Source organism: Amblyraja radiata, chromosome 12 (genome assembly GCF_010909765.2).
Source record: "Amblyraja radiata isolate CabotCenter1 chromosome 12, sAmbRad1.1.pri, whole genome shotgun sequence".
NCBI lineage: Eukaryota > Metazoa > Chordata > Chondrichthyes > Rajiformes > Rajidae > Amblyraja > Amblyraja radiata.
Genome location: NC_045967.1, coordinates 40051505 through 40074341, shown reverse-complemented (window position 1 = coordinate 40074341; position 22837 = coordinate 40051505). Strand labels below are relative to the sequence as shown.

Genomic DNA, 22837 nt, shown 5'->3' with positions numbered 1-22837 from the left:
TTAAAACATCTTGTCAGTCCCAGTAGTCCCCTCCCTTCCTTCCATGGCTGTCTGGGACACGTCGGGCTCAGCAGACGCTGGAGATTTAGTGGAGGAAGGAACTGCAGATGCCGAAGTTCGACACAACATGCTGAAGTAACTCCGCGGGACAGGTAGCATCTCTGGAGAAGAGACTCGCCATGCCATTCCCTCTCTCCATAGGGGCTGCCAGTCCCGCTGAATCACTCCAGCATTTTGTTTCTATCCTGGGGATTTAGTCATTTAAGTGAGAAAAGACCGTCCCATGGAGGTCGCCATATTGTACGGCAACCAAGGATATTTGACGGCAACTATGGCTAATCGAAGGCGACATGCGGCGCATGCGTGCCGCCATGTTGACCGGCAGCTCCGGCCAATCGAAGGCGCGTTGGGACCCTGGGCGCCGCCATGTTGTACCGTGACGCTGGCCAATCAAAGGCGCGTTATCAGGTCCCTGGGCGCCGCCATGTTGTATCGTGACGCTGACCAATCAAAGGCGTGTTATCAGGCCCCTGGGCGCCGCCATGTTGTACCGTGACGCTGGCCAATCAAAGGCGTGTTATCAGGCCCCTGGGCGCCGCCATGTTGTACGGCGTCGCGCCGCCGTTGACAATACTGCGCCCTCACCTGGGATACGAAGGATTCTTGATCAAACATGGCGAGGTTAAGCGAGCATGGGATTCGCCTCAGTGCGGTAAGCTTTAAAACACCGAAACAAGCCTGGGAAATCAAACAGAGCTCCATTGCAAAGCTGCCAAGGGATGTTGACGATGTTTTATTTTGCTCTTTAGATGAGCCCGACGTACTTACACACCAACTCGACCAGTCACACCTGGCCTTTCAGCGCAGTCGCCGAGATCATAGGTAAGAGCGGAGACGCGTGACATATTGATTTCTCAATAACAGGTCGCCCGTGCCGGACAGCGCGGCCGGAGCCTGGTATTCTTGTAATTTACGTTCAAGTATTTAATTTGGTTCAAAGTCGCCACTGTAGCGACAACCAAACTTGCGGAGGGGGCGCGTGATCGGATCCATGACAGACGGAGGTCGGGGCCAACCGGGTGGCGCTGCCTCAAATGCGGGGGGCGGGACTGTGAGTGGGGACGATTGATGGACGTGGGGAGCAGCCTATGAGCGCGATGCCTGTTGGCTGGGCGGGACCTGTATTTGATTGGCGGCGGCGGTGGCCAATGGAGTTTGAACTAACCGGCGTTAACGCCCGTAGGGGCGGGACCGGGTTGCGCCCTGTCATTGGCGGAGGCAGGTGGGCGGGGACTGCGAGCGGCGGCAGCAGGTTAGGTTGAGGGCTGGAGAGACGCATCAGCGGCTGTTTAATAACAACCAAAGATCTTATAGCGGAGCGATCTTTGATAACAACCACCCGCGGGACCACACGTCGGCTGCCGGTGGCGGGGCGGTCGACGGGCGCGTTGGTATCGGTCGGCTCTCTCTTGCGCCCTGGCCGCCGCCTTGCTCGCACTTTTTGAGGCGTTTACTGCCGCCGCCCAATCGCAGTGTGCAACGGAATCACAACAAACACCGCGTGACAAGGGAATGAGCCTGAGGCTTCCGGGTTGCCAGCTGCTCAGGGAACATGAGGCCCACGATGACTGGGCAAAGCTGCAGGGCGAGGAGGTGTCAAGGGGGCTCATTAGACAAGTCTTCTGTGTACAAATTAGGGAAGCTTTCTCTTTAGGGCATATGCTAACACCGTCCGTTTCCCGCCTCTGAGTCAGTCTCACAACCTGTTTGGTCATTGCATCCAATGTCTTTGTTGCGAAGGGAAACAGGAGTGTAAGGTCCGACGTGTCTTTTAATGTGAAAATAGACACAAAAAGCTGACTAAAGCTAACTCAGCGGGTTGGGCATCATCTGTGGAGTAAAGGAATAGGTGACTTTAGGGTCAAGACCCTTCTACCCAGTGCAGTTAAGATAAGATAGAACTTTGTTTATCCCAGGAGGGAAATTATTAAGAATAAGATATTTGCATTTTGTTGGCTGTGGTGTGGGAAGATCGTGATGCATGGAAGCAATACATGAGTTAAACCACAGCTAGAGTATTGTGCACATGATATGTCTGAAATACAACAAAGAAGTGAAGAAGGGTTTCGGCCCAAAACGTTGCCTATTTCCTTCGCTCCATAGATGCTGCTGCACCCGCTGAGTTTCTCCAGCATTTTTGTGTACCTAAAGAAGTGAATAGGGCTGGAGGTACTAGTCCAATTTCCTAATGGTGGAGATTATATGATTTTTGGAATCTATACTTTTCTTACTATGCTTAACTATTCTAAATCCAATGCCCTTTCAGAACGGGGTTCCTGACTACATCACCCTTTGATGGATGAAAATATATCCGTCTTAAACAGTTTCCCAAACCCTTTGAACACTGATCCCTAGTTCTAGATCACTCCAAAAGAGGAAGCATCCTTTCAACACCCACCCTATTGACACGACTACGGATCTTTTGTGTTTCAATATAGTTACCTCTCACTTGAGTGGCAAGACATCTTTAGTCAAAGATCTTTCGTTTTGAATGCTTTTATTAAATCCCTGCTTGACAAATTGCTGTGGGCACAACGTGATTTTAGATGAGCTTCTAAGCTCCTGCTCTCCATCTCTCTCCACATAATTGAACTACCTGGGTAGCAATATGCCCTGCAACTTTCAGATTTTTATTTGAACCCAGAAATCTATCTACTCCTGCTATTTTTTAAAATTATACTTTATTGATTATATTGGTTCGTTTCATCCTTGCTCCCAAAACGTTATTTCTTACAATAATGTAAACTTAATTATGTTATTGGTTTGCCTATTTCATCTGTCCACCTAAGTCTTTCTATAGTCTGTTTTTCTCCTTGTTTTTGCTATTTTTTTTGCAAATTTGAAATATTATCTGCTATATCAAACTAAGGTTACCTATTTCAAAAAGAGTAGCCAGTCTGAAACTCACTCCTGGGATGTATTTCTATTTGGCTTCAATCTGAAAATGAATGATCCATTCCTTTTCCCTTAGCATTGTTGAAGCTGATTCTTTAATCCAATGAATGTTTTAGCTAAATAAAGTCCTTTCTACTGCATTTATCAACATCCCTTTGAAAGTCCATTTTTAAACTGATACTTTCATCAATGAATAGGAAAGCGTGAGAGGTATGTGGGCCAAACATGGGTAAAGATAGGGCATCTTGGTCACAAAGGACGTTGGATTGAAGGGTCTGTTTCTCTACTGTTTGACTGACTAATGGTTATTTACTCTTAAGGAATTAAAAAAAAAGTCATATACAAGATTATTTAAATACATGTTGATTATCATTAATTAACCTGTATTCTAATAATTGACAGTGTTACTCTGGTAATGATCTCTAGAACTTTCTGTTCTCTTAACAAGCCTCCAGTAAGGAGGTTTATCATTTATTCACCACGTTTACTCCGGCGGCGTTGTCCAAGCAGCTGCGGCACGCATGCAGACCGTCTGTCTTTCCTTTTTTTTTGGTTTTCTTTTTGTCTTGTTAGATGTATGTTTTAGTCTATTTTTAGTTGTGTATATGTTGGGGGTGGGGAAACTTATTTTAAATCTCTTCCATCAACGGGGATGAGACCTTTTCCTTGTCGTATCTCCGTCTCTGTCTGCGTTGAGGCCTAATATTGTGGAGCTGGCGGCCTCCAACTAGAATCGACCTTGGGGTCTCCGGTGGCAGAGCCTGTGGACTCACCATCTGGCTAACTTCGGAGGCTGTGGTGGCGCTGTGGCTGCGGCCCGACTTCGGAGCATTGGAGGCTTCGGCCGCGGCCCATGTGGGCGGTAATATCGGGAGCTCGCAGGTCACTGGTTGGTGACTGATTCTCGGGAGTTCCAGCAACAGCAGCTTCGTCCGCTGGACTGGAGGGTAGCAGCTTCTTCCGCTCCAAATCGCGGAGTTTGAATCGGCCCGTTCGCGGAGCTTAAAAATCGGCCGCGGGAATTACCATCACCCGGCAGGGGCTTCAACATCGAGAGCCTCGATCGCCTCGACGTGGCGGGAGAACAAGCAAGGAGGAGATAAGACTTTTTGGCTCCAGGGCAAGGAGAGACACCATCTAATCCAGGAAGAGGTCCGAGCAGGTGTGGAGGAAGAGCGTGTGAGCAGGGAGCATGGACAAGGTTGGGAGAGCATACCGCAGCGCAGGATTACCTAGTCAAACATCATGCAGGCAGACCTCCAGCATGTCCGGTTCCTTGTCCAAACTGTCTGCGCCCTGTCATTAGGGCCTACCAAGCCCAGCAAACCTCCACGTCTGGGGCAAGAGCGAGACACCTTCCTGCCCACTTTGCTCTGGAAGAGGATCATTAGAACATCTCAGCAACTGCCCAACGTCCCTTGGGGAAGGTCGCTATCGGTGGCGCCATGAATAGGTGCTCAAGGTGGTTGCTGAAAGCATAGCCACTGCCATCAGTAACAGCAACCACCACCATGCCCCAAAGAAATCAATCACTTTTGTCAAAGCTGGAGAGAAACCTCGACCACAACCAAAAACAAGGACTGGCCTCCTCTACACAGCCACTGACTGGAAGCTGCACGTCGATCTGGGCAAACAGCTGAAATTTCCACAACAACATCACTCCGGCCAGACATGGTCATCACCTCCGAAGTGACAAAACAGCTGATCATTCTGGAGCTGACAGTGCCCTGGGAAGAGCGTATTGAAGAGGCTAATGAGAGGAAACACGCAAAGTACCAGGAACTGGTGGAGATGTGCCAGGACAGCGGTTGGAAGACATACTATGAGCCCTTAGAGGTGGGCTCTAGAGGCTTTGAAGGAGGCTCACTCTGCAAAGTCCTCAACCAGTTGGGCATTATGGGGCTGGCAAAGAAGAGGGCCATTCAATCCGTAAGTGGAGCCGCAGAGAAAGCCACCAGGTGGCTTTGGATTAAGAGGGCTGATCTGTGGGCGGTTGCTGCTGGGACGCAAGTCGGGGCCTGATCAACCCCGGCTGGGTCGCCTGGGCGAGTGTGTCTGATGCTGTGAGACCCGAAACACCCGATGACCCCAGGTCACATCACTGAGGATGCGTTCCAGTGCATCTAGAAGATGTATCTTTCACACAATGAATTAAATTAATGAATTAGTCTCTTAGGCATGTACTAACATAGGAGTACTGAGAGAAATGAACTGTACATTGACTATTTACTTAATACTTGAAAGGTCATAATTATTTTTGCATCTGGCGTGTTCTGATCTATACTTCACCACAGGCCATATTGATGTGGATAAACATTTAAGTGAATTTCAACAATCAGCTTCCAGTTTGAGCACAATTTTTCAAAATGCCCAGGCTAAATACTTTATTACATGCAAAATATTCATTGATGAATGGGGAAACCTGTGCTGGTTACATGAAAGGCCACAGAAAATGATATTCTAAATCACATGGCATATAATGCCAAGACTAAGGACATGTCTTATCTGACACCCTTTTGTCTCTCACCTGTACGCTTTATCATTTACTCCACTCATCTGCCAATAACCCCACCCTCACTCTCTTTTCCAGCTTCATCCTCCCACCCCCTTCACTCAGTGTAAAGGAGGGTACCGAGCTGAAACATCACCTGCCCAATCCCTCCACAGATGCTGTTGAGTTTGTCTAGCACTTTGTTTTTGTTCAAGATTCCAGCATCTGAAATTCCTTGTGTCTCTCAGGACATGCCTTCATGGTTGAATTTAAAGTAGAAGGTTAAAGGTCCAGTTGTAATTCATTTGGTAATCAGTGACATTGAAAGGGCTAAGATGGAGCTTTTGCAACAGGAATGTGAACATCTTAGATCCAAAAAAACCAGAGCCACAGGGAGAATCTTTGGAATACTCCCTGAGCCATGTACAAGATGACATAGAGTCAGTAAGTCACACAGTTGAATACTTTGTTCAAAAACTGATGTTGGAGAAATGGATTTAGATTTTTTTATGACACAAAGTGCTGAAATAACTCAGTGGGCCAGGCAGCCCTGGAAAATATGGATAGATAAAGTTTTGGGTCGAGATCCTTCTTCAGACTGATTGTAATAGAGCTCCCACAGTTATTTGAACTGCACCTCCTACCTTTCCTCATGCAAAGACTCCATTCCTACTCCCAATTTCTCTGTCTCTGCCACATCTGCTCCCAGATACCCATCTCATCGTGATGGAATCTGCTCCCAAGATTCCACTCTCATCTGAGATGTCCTCTTACTTCAGTAAATGTGGCGTCTCTCCCACATCCCACATCCTTGTCTTCTCTGTATCCTGCAGTTCAGCTTTCACCCCCTCACCCCAGATGGAACAAAGAGAGAGTTCACCTGTTCTTAACTTTCACCCCGCCAGCCTCCTCATCCAACATATGATAATTTCATCATCTTCAATGTGATTCCACCACCAGTTTCATCTTTCCTTTTTCTGCAGAGATTCTCTGATTCACTCATCCCTTCCGACCCAAACCATCTCCTTCCTGGGTACCTTCCCTGGCAATCACAGAAAATGTAACACCTGCCCCAATTCTTCTTCCCTTATATCTATACAGGAATCATTTGGATCAATGCCAGGCTTTGTCCCGCCAACAGTCTCTTCCAGCTTTCTTCCCCCGCTACAATCAATCTAAAGAAGGACTTCAGCCCGAAACATTGTCAATCCATGTTCTCCAGAGATGCTGCCTGACCCGCTGAGTTACTCCAGCACTTTGTGTCTTTGTTTTGTAAATCGGCATCTGCTGTTCCTTGTGTCTTCAAATCTTTGGGCATTTGCATCAATATTATTATTTTGGTATGAGCTTCACATGAATCAAGCTTCAGAGTTATATGTTATGTTTAGTTTAGTTTAGAGATGCGGGATGAAATAGGGCCTTTGGCCCATTGAGCCTACGCAACCATTAATCACCCATTCACACTACATAGTTCTCCACACATTAAGAATAAGGGGTAAGCCATTGAGAACGGAGATGAGGAAACACATTTTCATGCAGAGAGTTGTGAGTCTGTGGAATTCGCTGCCTCAGAGGGTGGTGGAGGCCGGTTCTCTGGATGCTTTCAAGAGAGTTAGATGGGGCTCTTAAAGAGAGCGGAGTCAGGAGATATGGGGAGAAGATATGCTACTACCATCAACAGTTGTATCCAATGAAGATAAGTGAGCCATTACCTTCAGCAGCCATATATGCCCAGGCCATAACACCCCCACTACCTTGTTTCACAGATGAGGTGGTATGCTTTGGATCTTGGGCAATTCCTCTCCTCCATACTTTGCTCTTGCCATCACTCTGATATAAGTTAATCTTTGTCTCATCTGTCCACAAGACCTTTTTCTAGAACTGTGGTTGCTCAAGTACTTCTTGGCAAACTGTAACCCGGCCATCCCATTTATGCGGCTAACCAGTGATTTGCATCTTGCAGTGTAGCCTCTGTATTTTTGTTCATGAAGTCTTCTGCGGACATTGGTCATTGACACATCCACACCTGACTCCTGAAGAGTGTTTCTGATTGGTCTGACAGATGTTTGGGGTTTTTACTTTATTATAGAGAGAATTCTTCTGTCATCAGCTGTGGAGGTCTTCCTTGGCCTGCCAGTCCCTTTGCAATTAGTAAGCTCACCAGTGCTCCTTAATGATGTTCCAATCCAAACAGTTGATTTTGGTAAGCTTAAGGTTTGGCTAATGACTCTAATAGTTTTATTCTTATTTCTCAGTCTCATAATGGCTTCTTTGACTTTCATTGGTACAACTTTGGTCCTCATGTTGATAAACAGCAATAAAAGTATCCAAAGGTGATGGAAAGACTGGAGGAAAGACTACGTGCTGAGAGCTCTCTTATACCTGCATTAAGGAGGCAATTAAACACACCTGAGCAATTATATACGCCTGTGAAGCCATGTGTCCCATACATTATGGTGCCCTGAAATGGGGGGACTATGAATAAACACAGCTGTAATTTCTACATGATGGTGAAACCAAAATGTATAAAAATACTCTTTAATAAAATCTGTCAACATGTGCACTTTAACCACATGTGATTTTTTTTAAAATTACAAATCTCATATTGTGGAGTACAGAGACAAATAAATAAATGATGGGTCTATAGACTCGGGATCAGTTCCTGTGGATTGGAGGGTAGCTAATGTTATCCCACTTTTTAAGAAAGGTGGGAGAGAGAAAACGGGGAATTATAGACCAGTTAGCCTGACATCGCTGGTGGGGAAGATGCTGGAGTCAATTATAAAAGATGAGATAGCCGCACATTTGGATAGAAGGAACAGGATCAGTCCGAGTCAGCATGGATTTACAAAGGGGAAATCATGCTTGACTAAACTTCTGGAATTTTTTGAAGATGTAACTCGGACAAGGGAGAGCCAGTGGATGTAGTGTACCTGGACTTTCAGAAAGCATTTGATTAGGTCCCACATAGGAGATTAGTGGGCAAAATTAGGGCACATGGTATTGGGGGTAGAGTGCTGACATGGATAGAGAAGTGGTTGGCAGACAGGAAACAAATAGTAGGGATTAACGGGGTCCCTTTCAGAATGGCAGGCTGTGACTAGTGGGGTACTGCAAGGCTCGGTGCTGAGACCGCACCTATTTACAATATACATCAATGATTTGGATGAAGGGATTCAAAGTAACATTAGCAAATTTGCAGATGACACAAAGCTGGGTGGCAATGTGAACTGTGAGGAGGATGCTATGAGAATGCAGGGTGACTGGGACAGGTTGGGGCAGTGGGCAGATGCATGGCAGATGAAGTTTAATGCGGATAAATGTGAGGCTATCCACTTTGGTAGCAAAAACAGGAAGGCAGATTACTATCTAAATGGCGTCAAGTTGTGAAAAGGAGAAGTACAACGGGATCTGGGGGTCCTTGTACATTAGTCTATGAAAGTAAGCATGCAGGTACAGCAGGCAGTGAAGAAAGCGAATGGCATGTTGGCCTTTATAACAAGAGGAATCGAATATATGAGCAAAGAGGTCCTTCTGCAGTTGTACAGAGCCCTAGTGAGACCACATCTAGAGTATTATGCGCAGTTTTGGTCCCCTAATTTGAGGAAGGACATTCTTGCTATTGAGGGAGTGCAGCGTAGGTTTACAATGTTAATTCCCAGGATGGCGGGACTGTCATATGCTGAGAGAATGGCACATCTGGGCTTGTACACTCCTGAGTTTAGAAGGATGAGAGGGTATCTCATTGAAACATATAAGATTGTTTAGGGCTTGGACACGCTAGAGGCAGGAAACATGTTCCCGATGTTGGGGGAGTCCAGAACCAGGGGCCACAGTTTAAGAATAAGGAGTAAGCCATTTAGAACGGAGACGAGGAAACACTTTTTCTCACAGAGAGTGGTGAGTCTGTGGAATTCTCTGCCTCAGAGGGCGGTGGAGGCGGATTCTCTGGATGCTTTTATGAGAGAGCTAGATAGGGCTCTTAAAAATAGCATAATCGGGGGATATGGGGATAAGGCAGGAACGGGGTACTGATTGGGGTTGATCAGCCATGATCACATTGAATGACGGTGCTGGCTCGAAGGGCCAAATGGCCTACATCTGTACCTATTGTCTATTGTATTAGTGTTGAAATTCTCGTTATCCCTATTTTTGGCCTGGCTCGGAGACCGGACGGTGAGGGGACCAGCTCAAGAGCAAAGATCATCGAGCGGAGCAGGTCAGCGGGCGATGGATAACAGGACAGTGGGCGGTGGAGCTTACTCCTGTGTCAGCGCGAGTAACCTCAATTGCTCCCTTGAACTAGTATTGTCATTCAATAAGATCACAACCGATTCAACTTGTCCCAGTGTGCTCCAGTTTTTCCCCACCAACTCTCCACCTGCCGTCACCCTCCACCCCCCACCCATTCAGTCATTCAGAATGGAGGATATCTGGAAGCCTTGGGCAAATTGAATTGTTACTTTCTTTATTTTTATTCTTTTGAGCGTGAGAAATTCTATGACCCGCTAGCCTTTTTTCAAAATTTAGCAACTCAAAATGGAGGTGCGTCCTAATTGCCAGGAAATACGGTAGTTTGTTTTAGGAACCAAACGGATCAGGCAGCATTAAATGTTATTCCCTTATGTATCGATACACTGTAAATGGCACATTTGTAATCATGTGTTGTCTTTCTGCTGAATGGATAGCTTGCAACAGAAGCTTTTCACTGTATCTTGATACATATGACAATAAACTAAACTAAATTGAACATGATAGGAAGAGGAATTGAGACAACCCTTTGACAATACAGCAAGCCAAGATTGTGGAAGAGGAAGATAGATTATGATTTCCGAATTTATGCCTGCAACACCCATTTTGTACAGTACGTATTACAAAATAGTTTATTGAACTGTCGACATGAAACTGATAATACTCAATTCAACCATTCCAATTAGTGCACTATAGTTATTTACATACGTGTATCTTATCCAATGCCTTGACAAAAGAAGAAATTTTAATTCATAGAACAGAAAAGATAGTTGATGTTTCATGTCGAGACCTTGCATCAGGACTGAGAGTGTAGAAGGGAGATGAGATGAGGGACAGGAGGTAGTTCTGAGCATTCTACATTGATAGGCTATGATAGTTTGATCATAGACCTAAATAACATGCCACAATTTACAACTACATTCACAGCTATATTCTCCACCACTAATGTTTCTTTCTGCACAACATCTGGTGCCCTTGCACTGGTCTGTTTTAGACCTTTGCAGCTTAATTATAGTTATTATTGAACTCAACTCTTTTCCAAAAATCTTACTGTTTACTGCAGATTTAAAATAATTAACTATATATCCCTATATCGGCAAACAATCTTACACTACCCTTTGCATCTGTGCCTCGCCCCTGTATCTGACCAGCCAATTTTCCCATGTTTGAAAATCTTTATTGATAAAACTTCTGAAGTTCAGTTGTGGCATTGTGATGTTACCGGTAGCCTCTGGGCCTGATTGAAAATATTTAATTTAAAGAAATAGATATACAATATTATTGTGTTGTCAGTGTTTTATGAAGCAGAAGTGTGCATGCTTATACAAAATTCTTTCATTCGGGTTCTTTGTATTTTTGTTTATCCAGGTTTAAAAATGTGGCTATAGATCAGAAGTTCCCAACCTTTTTTGGTCCCGTTTACCTCTGGCAACTTTAATAGCACATAACAATGTTATTTCACTTATTTATGAACAACTAATGATGAACAAATATTGGTATACCAGAACCAAACACAGTCAGTCAATGAGAAAAAATATGTACAAATCCAGAATCAACGAATTTACCCCGTGGGTGGGCAAAATTTACCCCCTGGGGATAAATTTACCCCAGGTTGGGAACCCTTGCTATAGATACTTTAAATATAATGCTAGCCTCCTTGATCTATGATAAGACGCCCTTGGTTGAGGTTATTTTGCATTGTGGATCACTGGAATGAAGTACTGATGAGCTCGGGCTCATCTCTGTTTAGTGCTGTGACAAATTTGAAGCAATTAATTGAAGGTAACATGAAGCAAGATATTGTTATAACATTGAACTTATGTTGCAAGTTGATCTCCCCCCCCCCCACACACACACACACACACACCTTTTAATTTATATTAATTTGTTAAATGTTTTGAAAACGATTTTTCTGTTCTGTGAATTAGAATTTCTTATATTATGTCAAGGCATTGAATAAGATGCATGTTATGTTAATAACCATAGTGCACTAATTGGAATGGTTGAATTGAGTATTATCAGTTTCACGCGGCCAGTTCAATAAACTATTTTGTAATATGTACTGTTCAAAATGGGTGTTGCAGGCATAAATTAGGAAATCATAATCTTTCTTCCTCTTCCGCAATCTTGGCTTGCTGTATTGTCAAAGGGTTGTCTCAATTCCTCTTCCTATCATGTTCAATTTAGTTTAGTTTATTTTCACGTGTACCAAGGTTCAGTGAAACGCTTTTGTTGCGTGTTATCCAGTCAGCAGAATAACAATACATTATTACAATTGAGCCATTTACAATGTATAGATACATGATAAGGGAATAACATTTAGTGCTAGGTAAAGCCGGCAAAGTCCAATTAGGGATAGTCTGAGGATCACCAGAAAGGTAGATAGTAGTTCAGCATTGCTCTCTGGTTGAGATAGAATGATGCAGTTGCCTGATAACAGCTGGGAAGAAGCTGTCTCGCTGAGTTACTCCAGCACTTTGTGTCTTCCTTTAGTAGTTACTATTACCCTGAAGTATCTTTGTATTTTACTGACTCAATATTAAATACAGAATAAGAATTTTTTGAACTTTAGGAATACATCATTAAAATTTAATTTGTTTACTTTGTGGCTGTGAAATGCAGAGTCGAAAATCTCGTGAACCACTTTCCAATTGAGAAATTACTTTCTAATTAAAATATTTATATAATTGAATTTTGCATTTAATTGGGCTGACGCTCAGTGTGTCGTTAGACATAGAGGCAATGTGCAGGGTGTGGCGGGTGGTGTGGCAGTTTAGTGCTGAAGTACAGGACTCGAGCTGCACCCTGGCTGGAGTGATCAGCAGCAGCTTCCCCATGTTTTGTGACTGCCCAGATACTAAAATCTCTCTCATCACCTCTGATTGGAAACTGTTGCCTCCTTCTCTGTGATTGACAGCAGTTACCACAGAAAATTCTCTGGGACTGAGAGAGCTATGCAGCCAGGGGTGGGGAGGCCGCAGTTTACACGTCATGCAACACAAGGCGGTGAAAGAGCACTCGTAACTGGGCAGTCTGCCAACACCTGAAGCAGTCACTGCTAATCCTTAGCAATAGCCTGCGTGAACTGTGCCAACTCTGGTCCATTCTTGAGTACGACAGCTCAGCAAAAAACAATCAAGCTGCTTGCCCAGTCTGCCAGATGCCAGACTTCACAGATACACTCCATACTGCCTCTGTGGCTCACTCCACACTGAACCGTGCAGCAATGAAACAATTAATTGTTTCATTGTTGTGGAGGGACCAGCAGATGGCTGTGCCTTCAGCCAGGTTCCCAGCACACACACATCTTTCTATTACCAATTCTAGACTAATTCAACTGAGGTAGGTAGACAAAAATGCTGGAGAAACTCAGCGGGTGAGGCAGCATCTATGGAGCAAAGGAAATAGGCGCCGTTTCGGGTCGAGACCCTTCTTCAGACTGATGTGGGGAGGCGGGAAGAAGAAAGGAAGAGGCGGAGACTGGGCTGTGGGAGAGCTGGGAAGGGGAAGGGAAAGAAGGAGAAAGCAGGGACTACCTGAAATTGGAGAAGTCAATGATCATACTGCTGGGGTGTAAACTACCCAAGCAAAATATGAGGTGCTGCTCCTCTAATTTACAGTGGGCCTCACTGGCCATAGAGGAGGCCCAGGACAGAAACGTCGGATTCGGAATGGGAGGGGGAATTGAAGTGCTGAGCCACCGGGAGATTAGGTTGGTTATTGCGAACTGAGCGGAGGGGAAGAAGCTGGAGCTGTGGAGGCAACGCTCTCTCTATAACGGGGTAAAATGTGGTCGTCAGGTGTGAGGTGCTGTCGGGGCTGCTGTACTTGGCGCAAGTGATAGCCTGTCCGACCCTCCTATGCCACAGGGATCACCCCGGCCATCTTCCAGTTCATCTGGGGGTCAAGGATAGACCGGGTGCGATGGGCCACAATGCACAAGTCTGCAGAACGTCGCCCTCACCCTGAGAGCCAAGGCACGTGGGCACCAAGTGTCACTCCCTGCTGAGGTTCTACTTGTCCCCGAAGGATGGGCCTGGCGCAGATGCCACGCAATGTGCCAGTCAGTTGGACATTGCCGCCCTATCTGTCGTTTGTGGAAAGGTTCTTCCGGACCAACACCTTTGGTCAGCACACAACGTGTCCTGCAGGCACTGCAGGGAAAGGACTTGATGGATCCGGTGACGTGGTTCCCAGAACATACTGCCCAGCTTGTCTGGCAAAATGCCTCATCGCCAGAACTCACCAACAAGCACCAAGACCTGGCTTGGCTGTGGATGAGGGGAGCCCTCCCAGTCAGATCCTTCCTGCACCGTTGGAACCTTACTACCAGTGCACGCTGCCCTCGGGACGGCTGCTATGGAGAGGAGACTTTCAGAAGGCTTTCGACAAGGTCCCACATAAGAGATTAGTATGCAAACTTAAAGCACACGGTATTGGGGGTTCAGTATTGATGTGGATAGAGAACTGGCTGGCAGACAGGAAGCAAAGAGTAGGAGTAAACGGGTCCTTTTCACAATGGCAGGCAGTGACTAGTGGGGTACCGCAAGGCTCGGTGCTGGGACCCCAGCTATTTACAATATAAATGATTCAGACGAGGGAATTGAATGCAACATCTCCAAGTTTGCGGATGACACGAAGCTGGGGGGCAGTGTTAGCTGTGAGGAGGATGCTAGGAGACTGCAAGGTGACTTGGATAGGTTAGGTGAGTGGGCAAATGCATGGCAGATGCAGTATAATGTGGATAAATGTGAGGTTATCCACTTTTGTGGGAAAAACAGGAAAGTAGACTATTATCTGAATGGTGGCCGATTAGGAAAAGGGGAGATGCAACGAGACCTGGTACACCAGTCATTGAAAGTAGGCATGCAGGTGCAGCAGGCAGTGAAGAAAGCGAATGGCATGTTAGCATTCATAGCAAAAGGATTTGAGTATAAGAGCAGGGAGGTTCTACTGCAGTTGCACAGGGTCTTGGTGAGACTACACCTGGAGTATTGCGTACAGTTTTGGTCTCCTAATCTGAGGAAAGACATTCTTGCCATAGAGGGAGTACAGAGAAGGTTCACCAGACTGATTCCTGGGATGTTAGGACTTTCATATGAAGAAAGACTGGATAGACTCGGCTTGTACTCGCTAGAATTTAGAAGATTGAGGGGGGATCTTATAGAAACTTACAAAATTCTTAAGGGGTTGGACAGGCTAGATGCAGGAAGATTGTTCCCGATGTTGGGGAAGTCCAGAACAAGGGGTCACAGTTTAAGGATAAGGGGGAAGTCTTTTAGGACCGAGATGAGAAAAACATTTTTCACACAGAGAGTGGTGAATCTCTGGAATTCTCTGCCACAGAAGGTAGTTGAGGCCAGTTCATTGGCTATTTTTAAGAGAGAGTTAGATGTGGCCCTTGTGGCTAAGGGGATCAGGGGGTATGGAGAGAAGACAGGTACAGGATACTGAGTTGGATGATCAGCCATGATCATATTGAATGGCGGTGCAGGCTCGAAGGGCCGAATGGCCTACTCCTGCACCTATTTTCTATGTTTCTATGAGACGGTTCCCCACCTCTTCGCAGAGTGTGGATTTGCAAAGAGAGTCTGGAGAAGTATGCAAGGGCCCCTGGCTCGCTTTATCCCGAACAGCTCCGTCACAGAGGACTCTGTGATTTACGGACTGTTCCCAGGGACACATTCAGAGACTGACATCGAGTGCTATGGAAGGTCATCTGCTCGGTCTGCCCGAGCGTTGTTCACCACCCAGCAGAGTGAGTTGTCCGTCAGGGAATGTTGCCGACTGGCCCGCTACAGACTGCAGGAGTACGTGCTGAGGGACGCACTGAAGCTCGGTGCAGCCAACGCCAAGGCTCGGTGGGAGAGGACCACAGTCTAGGGTCCTTCCGCTGCTGGACATGGGGGGTAGGGTGTGGTGGAGACGCCCCTCAAAATAAGGGAAGGGATCGCACGACAGTGGGCCACATGAGTGGCAAGGGTGGGGGACAGATTCATGAAATTTGAGCAATGTATATAGACTGTATTGAACAATTCGTATAGCCTCCGAAAATGTCGGATGCATTTTTTGCAAGGTTCATGTATTGTATATATTTATTATCTGAATAAAGTCTATTTTGAAATTTAAAAAAAGAACGGAGCAGAGGTGTTGGGCGAAGCGATCGCCAAGCCTACGCTTGGACCCACTGATGTAGAGCAGCTGACACCTAGAGCACCGGATGCAATAGATGAGTTTGGGGAGGTGCAGGTGAACCTCTGCCGCACCTGGAAAGACTGCTTAGGTCCTTGGATGGAGTCAAGGGGGGAGGTAAAGCGGCAAGTGTGCCATTTCCTGCGGTTGCAAGGGAAAGTGCCAGGAGAGGGAGTGGTTTGGGTGGGAAGGGACGAATTTACCAGGGAGTTACGGAGGGAGTGGTCTCTGCGGAAAGCCGAGAGGGGAGGAGATGGGAAGATGTGGCCAGCGGTGGGATGCCGTTGGTGGTGCCGAAAATGTCGGAGGATTATTTGTTGTGTGTGATGGTGTCAAAGTTCGTTTCTTAAAAAGCAGATAGCAACAAACGTTGAAGGTAGAACATGGCAATCTTTAACTAAATCATCAGACGGGGGTGGCAAAAGATCTACAATGAGCACAATCGTTGCTCAGTGCTTCTCAGGCTCCCACTCACAGAACAAAGGCGAGTTAGCACAATTGTACATTTTTCTTATCAGTAAAACATTCCTACCAAGTCTGAATATGGCATGACTGAAAGATTCTGTAGCCTTTCACAATATAGGAAAGCTGGGTCCAAATCAAGCTCATCCAATAACAAGTTATTGCTTATCTCTAGAGCGTCAGCTATTTTTTTCAATCTTGGCTTCTTTATGGCCTTGAAAAGAAGCACATGTTATTACTGCAGGCTGCCATCTTAATGTATATTGAAAAGCCAACCTGTCCTCCATATTGTGTGCCATATAATTTACAATGTCATTCAGACGAGCCATTCTTTTGTTCTACTAGATCATGCTTTTGTAGAAGAATGCCTCCATTTTAGATTTGACTATTAGATTTGACTATTAGCTCTTTCAAAGGCTCGTAGGGTGGAAGGTGAGGACAAGAGGGACTCTGCCCCTGCTACTAGTGGGGGAGATGGGGAGTGAGAGCGGAGTTACGGGGTATAGAAGAGACCCTGGTGAGAGCCTCATCTATAGTAGAAGAGGGGAACCCCCCTGTTCCCTAAAGAATTAGGACATCTCCGATGCCCTGGTTTGGAACACCTCATCCTGGGTGCAGATGCGGCGTAGACAGAGGAATTGGGAGTAGGGGCTGGAGTCCTTACAGGACTCGCACTCATTTTACAGGACTCATTTTTGTCCTCGCATTCTTAGTCCTAAGCACTAAGAAAAGTCCCAATGCATTAATTTTTGGGAGATAATTCTATTCTGGTAAATAATTCGGATCTTCAACGCAGACGGGTGCTGTTCAGGAAAAAAAGTATTAAGACCAAAAGTAAGAAAATTGTAGCAACTTCAATAAAATGCTTTAAACTAGAAATTACTTTTCTTCCATTTCTTTAGAAGTCAGAATATTTTAGGTATGTCTGGGTGATGTGCAATAATCAGACAATTGCTTATTGGTGCAATGACAAGCCTACATAATGTCAGTTCCTGGGAGATGTCATAACAATTTCCTGGGCCTTGGTGTACATGGAGAAAACATGGCAAATGGGGTTTTTAGTAATGCTTATTCTGAGAACAATTTATTTTTTCTGAGGGTAATGTACAGTGGCCTCCATAATGTTTGGGACAAAGACACATCATTTCTTTATTTGCCTCTGTATTCCACAATTTGAGATTTGTAATAGAAAAAAATCACATGTGGTTAAAGCGCACTTTGTCAGATTTTAATAAAGACTAATTTTTATACATTTTGGTTTCACCGTGTAGAAATTACAGCAATGTTTATACATAGTCTCCCCCCCCCCCCCATTTCAGGGCGCCATAACGTTTGGGACACAGCAATGTAATGTAAATGTAAAGGGCCTGTCCCACCAGCATGCGATTGCATGCGTCTAGCGCGACCAAACGTGGTGGCTTGAGGCGTACGGCCTCGCGGGGCCGGTCCCACTTCCAACTGTGGAGCCGTCTGGAGTTGTGCGGGGCTGGTCCCGACATCATACTCACCAATCAGCTGGGCAGGAGGCGGGCCGACTGAATTTGGGCGTCGGGCGGTTACGTTATCACGCAACGGCACGCCGGGCGGTGACGTCATCGCGCAACGCCACGCGCAAGGCGCATGCCGTCAAGACGCTGCGTATGGCGTCAAGACGCTGCATACGACGTCGAGATGCTGCGTACGCCCGTCGAGGCGCTGTGTACGGCCTCAATGCGGCTGAGGGCCGACAGGCCTTTGTAGCGCAGAATTTTTGGACAGTGTCAGTTTTTCGGAGCCCCGCGCGATGTCGGGACCAGCCCCACACAACTCCATACGCCTCCGGCGATCGAAGTGGGACCGGCCCCGCGGGGCCGTACGGCTCAAGCGACCACGTTAGGTCGCGCTAGCCGCATGCTGGTGGGACAGGCCCTTAAGTAGTCATGTTTAGCATTTAGAAACAGAAAATAGGCGCAGGAGTAGGCCATTCGGCCCTTCGAGCCTACACCGCCATTCAATATGATCATGGCTGATCATCCAACTCAGTATCCTGTACCTGCCTTCTCTCCATACCCCCTGATCCCTTTAGCCACAAGGGCCACATCTAAATATAGCCAATGAACTGGCCTCAACTACCTCCTGCGGGAGAGAATTCCAGAGATTCACCACTCTCTGTGTGAAAAAGGTTTTCCTCATCTCGGTCCTAAAAGATTTTCCCCTTATCCTTAAACTGTGACCCCTTGTTCTGGACTTCCCCAACATCGGGAACAATCTTCCTGCATCTAGCCTGTCCAACCCCTTAAGAATTTTGTAAGTTTCTATAAGATCCCCCCTCAATCTTCTAAATTCTAGCGAGTACAAACCGAGCCTATCCAGTCTTTCTTCATATGAAAGTCCTGACATCCCAGGAATCAGTCTGGTGAACCTTCTCTGTACTCCCTCTATGGCAAGTATGTCTTTCCTCAGATTAGGAGACCAAAACTGTACGCAATACTCCAGGTGTGGTCTCACCAAGACCCTGTACAACTGCAGTAGAACCTCCCTGCTCCTATACTCAAATCCTTTTGCTATGAATGCTAACATACCATTCGCCTTCTTCACTGCCTGCTGCACCTGCATGCCTACTTTTAATGACTGGTGTACCATGACACCCAGGTCGCGTTGCATCTCCCCCTTTCCTAATCGGCCACCATTCAGATTCAGAATCCTTCAGGCAGTGTCTTCAAGACTCATGACAAGAAGAATTCAAAGAGGGCAACATGTTGCATATCCTTCTCTGGTGAGGCTCTGCTAGGCCTGTATTATTGTCATCTTTAGCTTATGCTTGTTTTGGGGGCTAGTACCCTTGAGTTTTCTCTTCAGCATATAAAAGGCAGGCTCAATTGGGTTCAGATCGGGTGTTGACTTGGCCGCTCAAGAATTGACAATTTTTTAGCTTTGAAAATCTCCTTTGTTGCTTTGGCTGTGTAGTGTCTGATGTGTGTTTCCAAAATTTAAGTATTAGTTTTTTCGCCGTTATCAATCTTCGTCTTTTGATTAATAATTGCATACCCAGACAATCTCTCACCCCACGGTCCAATGGATGCACTCCCGTCCACATATAATGTGATGTCAGAGTCTTCCATGGATACATCCCTCAAGTCCTCTCTCACTAAAGTTTCTTCCTCTATAACAAATAGACAGTCGTGTCCTGCTTCTGATTGCTCTTCTGAGGGTGAAATAAGAAAATAGGCTAGGTTAATCAATGTACAATGTTTGAACTGCAATTTCAGATTGTTCAACAGATAGATCTCATACTTATTTTGGTGGGCCATTGTCAAGTGTTGGGTTTGAAGCTGCCCCCACAATGTGAACTGTACACTACGATTTCCTGCTGGAGTGTCAAATTAGCAGCTGATTGTAAACTATTGTAGATTGCAGTTAAGTTTTGAGTGCAAAGAGGATGTTCCCTAGCTACTGGATCTAATTTGTAGGAGTAATATGCAACTGGTCTATGTCTATCCCCATGCTTTTGGGTTAGTACCAAAGTGGCACAGTCAGATAGAATTATACAATGCAGTTGGAAAGGATGATCATATAATGGCCTTCCCAATGCCGGGGCTTGCATCAATGATCTTTTTAAGTTCTCAAATGCTTCCTGTGCCTTCTTTGTTAACTTAAATTCGCCCTCCTTGCTGGTATAAGGAGTTAGCTCTTTGGTTTGTAGAGCTATATTTGGAATCCAGGGTCTGCAATAATTAACCATGCCCAGCCATTGCCTCATTTGTCTGGCTTCTCTTGGGATTGGAAATTCACAAATATTTTTGAGTCTGCTCTCCTCAAGGCTTCTTTCGGTGGCCAAAATTATAATTCCTAGAAATTTTACTTTCTCCTGAGCTACCAGTACTTTTGATGGTGAGACCACATATCCTAGATCGGCTAGATGATTTAGTAGTTGTGCAGTGTCTTTCCGATTACTGGATTCATCTTTACTGGCCACTAATATAGAAACATAGAACATAGGTGCAGGGGTAGGCCTTTCGAGCCTGCACCGCCATTTAATATGATCATGGCTGATCATCCAACTCGGTATCCTGTACCTGCCTTCTCTCCATACCCCCTGATCCCTTTAGCCACAAGGGCCACATCTAACTCCCTCTTAAATATCAATCAATCAGTTTTATTCGTCACATTGCACATAAAGTGCAAGTGAAATGAACTTGCCAGCAGCGGTACAATGATAAAGAACACACAAAAACACACTAAAGAAATGTAACACAAACATCCACCACAGCATTCATCACTGTGGTGGAAGGCACAACATTTGGCCAGTCCTCCTCCATTTCCCCCCGTGGTCGGGACCTCGACCCTCCGCAGCCGTCGCTGCGGGCATCCAGATGTACAGACAGGTAAAAGTCCATGTAAGTCCAAAATCTGCTCTTCCCCACCGGAGACCGCGGCTTCAGGTTGGTGTAGGCCGCCGAAGATTTAAAGTCCCTGCCGCGCCGCAGCCAGAAGCACTGCAGACCGCAGGGCCGGCGGTCGAAGCTCCCCTCCAGGGGTGATGGTTGAAAAGACTAACACACTGCTGACAGGGCTGCCGGCTTGTAGCGCTCCCAGCATATAGCCAATGAACTGGCCTCAACTACTTTTTGTGGCAGAGAATTCCACAGATTCACCACTCTATGTGTGAAACATTTTTTTCTCATCTCGGTCCTAAAAGACTTCCCCCTTATCCTTAAACTGTGACCCCTTGTTCTGAACTTCCCCAGCATCCAATCCAATCCAGTCCAACTTTATTTGTTAAGCACTTTAAGACAACCAATGTTGACCAAAGTGCTGTACAGAAGAAAAAACAAGACATCATAAACAGACAACATAACAGAACATAACATAACAGCTCACATAAGGCGCATAAATCACATATGAAATACAACAATAAATCAAAAGACATAAAACATGAGTAAAAATAATAGCCATGCAATAAGCAATCAAAATAAGAAACCAATCAAGCAAATAAAGTCGACATCTTACTGGGTATCAAAGGCCACGGAGAAGAGATGGGTTTTAAGAAGAGATTTAAAAACAGACAGAGAAGAGGCCTGTTTAATGTGGAGAGGCAGATCGTTCCATAATTTGGGTGCCGACACAGCAAAGGCACGGTCCCCTCTGAGCTTCCGCTTAGTTTTAGGCCCTCTCAGGAGCAGCTGATTATCTGACCTGAGAGAGCGGGCGGGTGTATAAGGGTGTAGAAGCTCAGATAGGTAGGGCGGGGCAAGACCATTTATGGATTTAAAAGCAAATAAAAGAATTTTAAAATGGATCCTAAACTGAATAGGCAACCAGTGGAGTGAGGCTAAAATGTGCGAAATGTGCTCATGTTTACGTGTGCCAGTTAAAAGACGTACAGCTGCATTCTGTACCATCTGGAGACGGGCGATGGAGGACCCACTAACCCCCACATACAGTGCATTGCAGTAATCTAGCCGAGTGGTAACAAAGGCGTGGATTACCGTCTCAAAGTGCTGCCTTGACAGAATTGGCTTTATTTTGGCCAGCTGCCTCAAATGGAAAAAGCTTGATTTAACAACAGCCTTGATCTGACTGTCAAATTTAAGCTCAGGGTCCAATTTAACCCCTAGGTTTGTGATGCTTGGTTTGATATACTGGGCCAGGGAGCCCAGATCTACAGGGGGGGCCCCAGTGGTGCCACCAAAAACCATTACTTCCATCTTTTTATCATTAAATTTTAAAAGGTTCAGAGCCATCCAGGCCTTTATGTCGTTGAGACACTCAAGTAACAGTCCGACAGAGTGTTCATCCTTCTTTTTAAGAGGCACATAAATCTGACTGTCGTCTGCATAAAAGTGGAATGAAATTTCATGTTTCCTAAGTATGGAACCAAGTGGGAGCAAATAGAGAGAAAAGAGGAGAGGGCCAAGAACTGAGCCCTGTGGGACCCCACACGAGAGAGGAGCAGAGGAGGATACAGAGTCCCCAAGGCTGACACAGAAAGTTCGATCAGCCAGGTACGACCTGAACCACTCCAGTGCTATGCCCCTGATACCCACCCACTGCTTCAAACGTGAGATCAATATTTCATGGTCCACTGTGTCAAAAGCAGCAGTCAAATCTAAAAGCACAAGGGTAACACAGTCACCATGGTCAGTAGCTAAAAAAATATCATTAAAAACTCTTAAAAGGGCTGATTCGGTGCTGTGCAGGGATTTAAAACCGGATTGGAAAACTTCTAAAATATTATGTTCTTCCAGAAAGGCCATTAATTGACTGTGCACGATCTTCTCCAGGGTTTGTGATAGAAAAGGCAGCATCGGGAACAATCTTCTTGCATCTAGCCTGTCCAACCCCTTAAGAATTTTGTAAGTTTCTATAAGATCCCCCCTCAATCTTCTAAATTCTGGCGAGTACAAGCCGAGTCTATCCAGCCTTTCTTCATATGAAAGTCCTGCCATCCCAGGAATCAGTCTGATGAGCCTTCTCTGTACTCCCTCTATGGCAAGAATGTCTTTC

General features: G+C 45.7%; 1 protein-coding gene across 2 annotated transcripts in view; it reads left to right on the top strand.

Annotated features, from left to right (window-relative positions):
• Positions 1-457: 457 nt before the first annotated feature.
• LOC116979115 (MORC family CW-type zinc finger protein 3-like) overlaps positions 458-22837 on the top strand; it is a 104755-nt gene continuing 82375 nt past the window's right edge. Inside the window, exons 1-2 of one of the 2 annotated variants that reach the window (XM_033030598.1) lie at positions 458-712; positions 810-882. In XM_033030598.1, the coding sequence (XP_032886489.1) occupies positions 601-712; positions 810-882 (185 nt within the window). In that variant the 5' untranslated portion in view covers positions 458-600. The remainder of the gene's footprint in view (positions 713-809; positions 883-22837) is intronic. The other variant, XM_033030597.1, reaches the window with a different exon arrangement.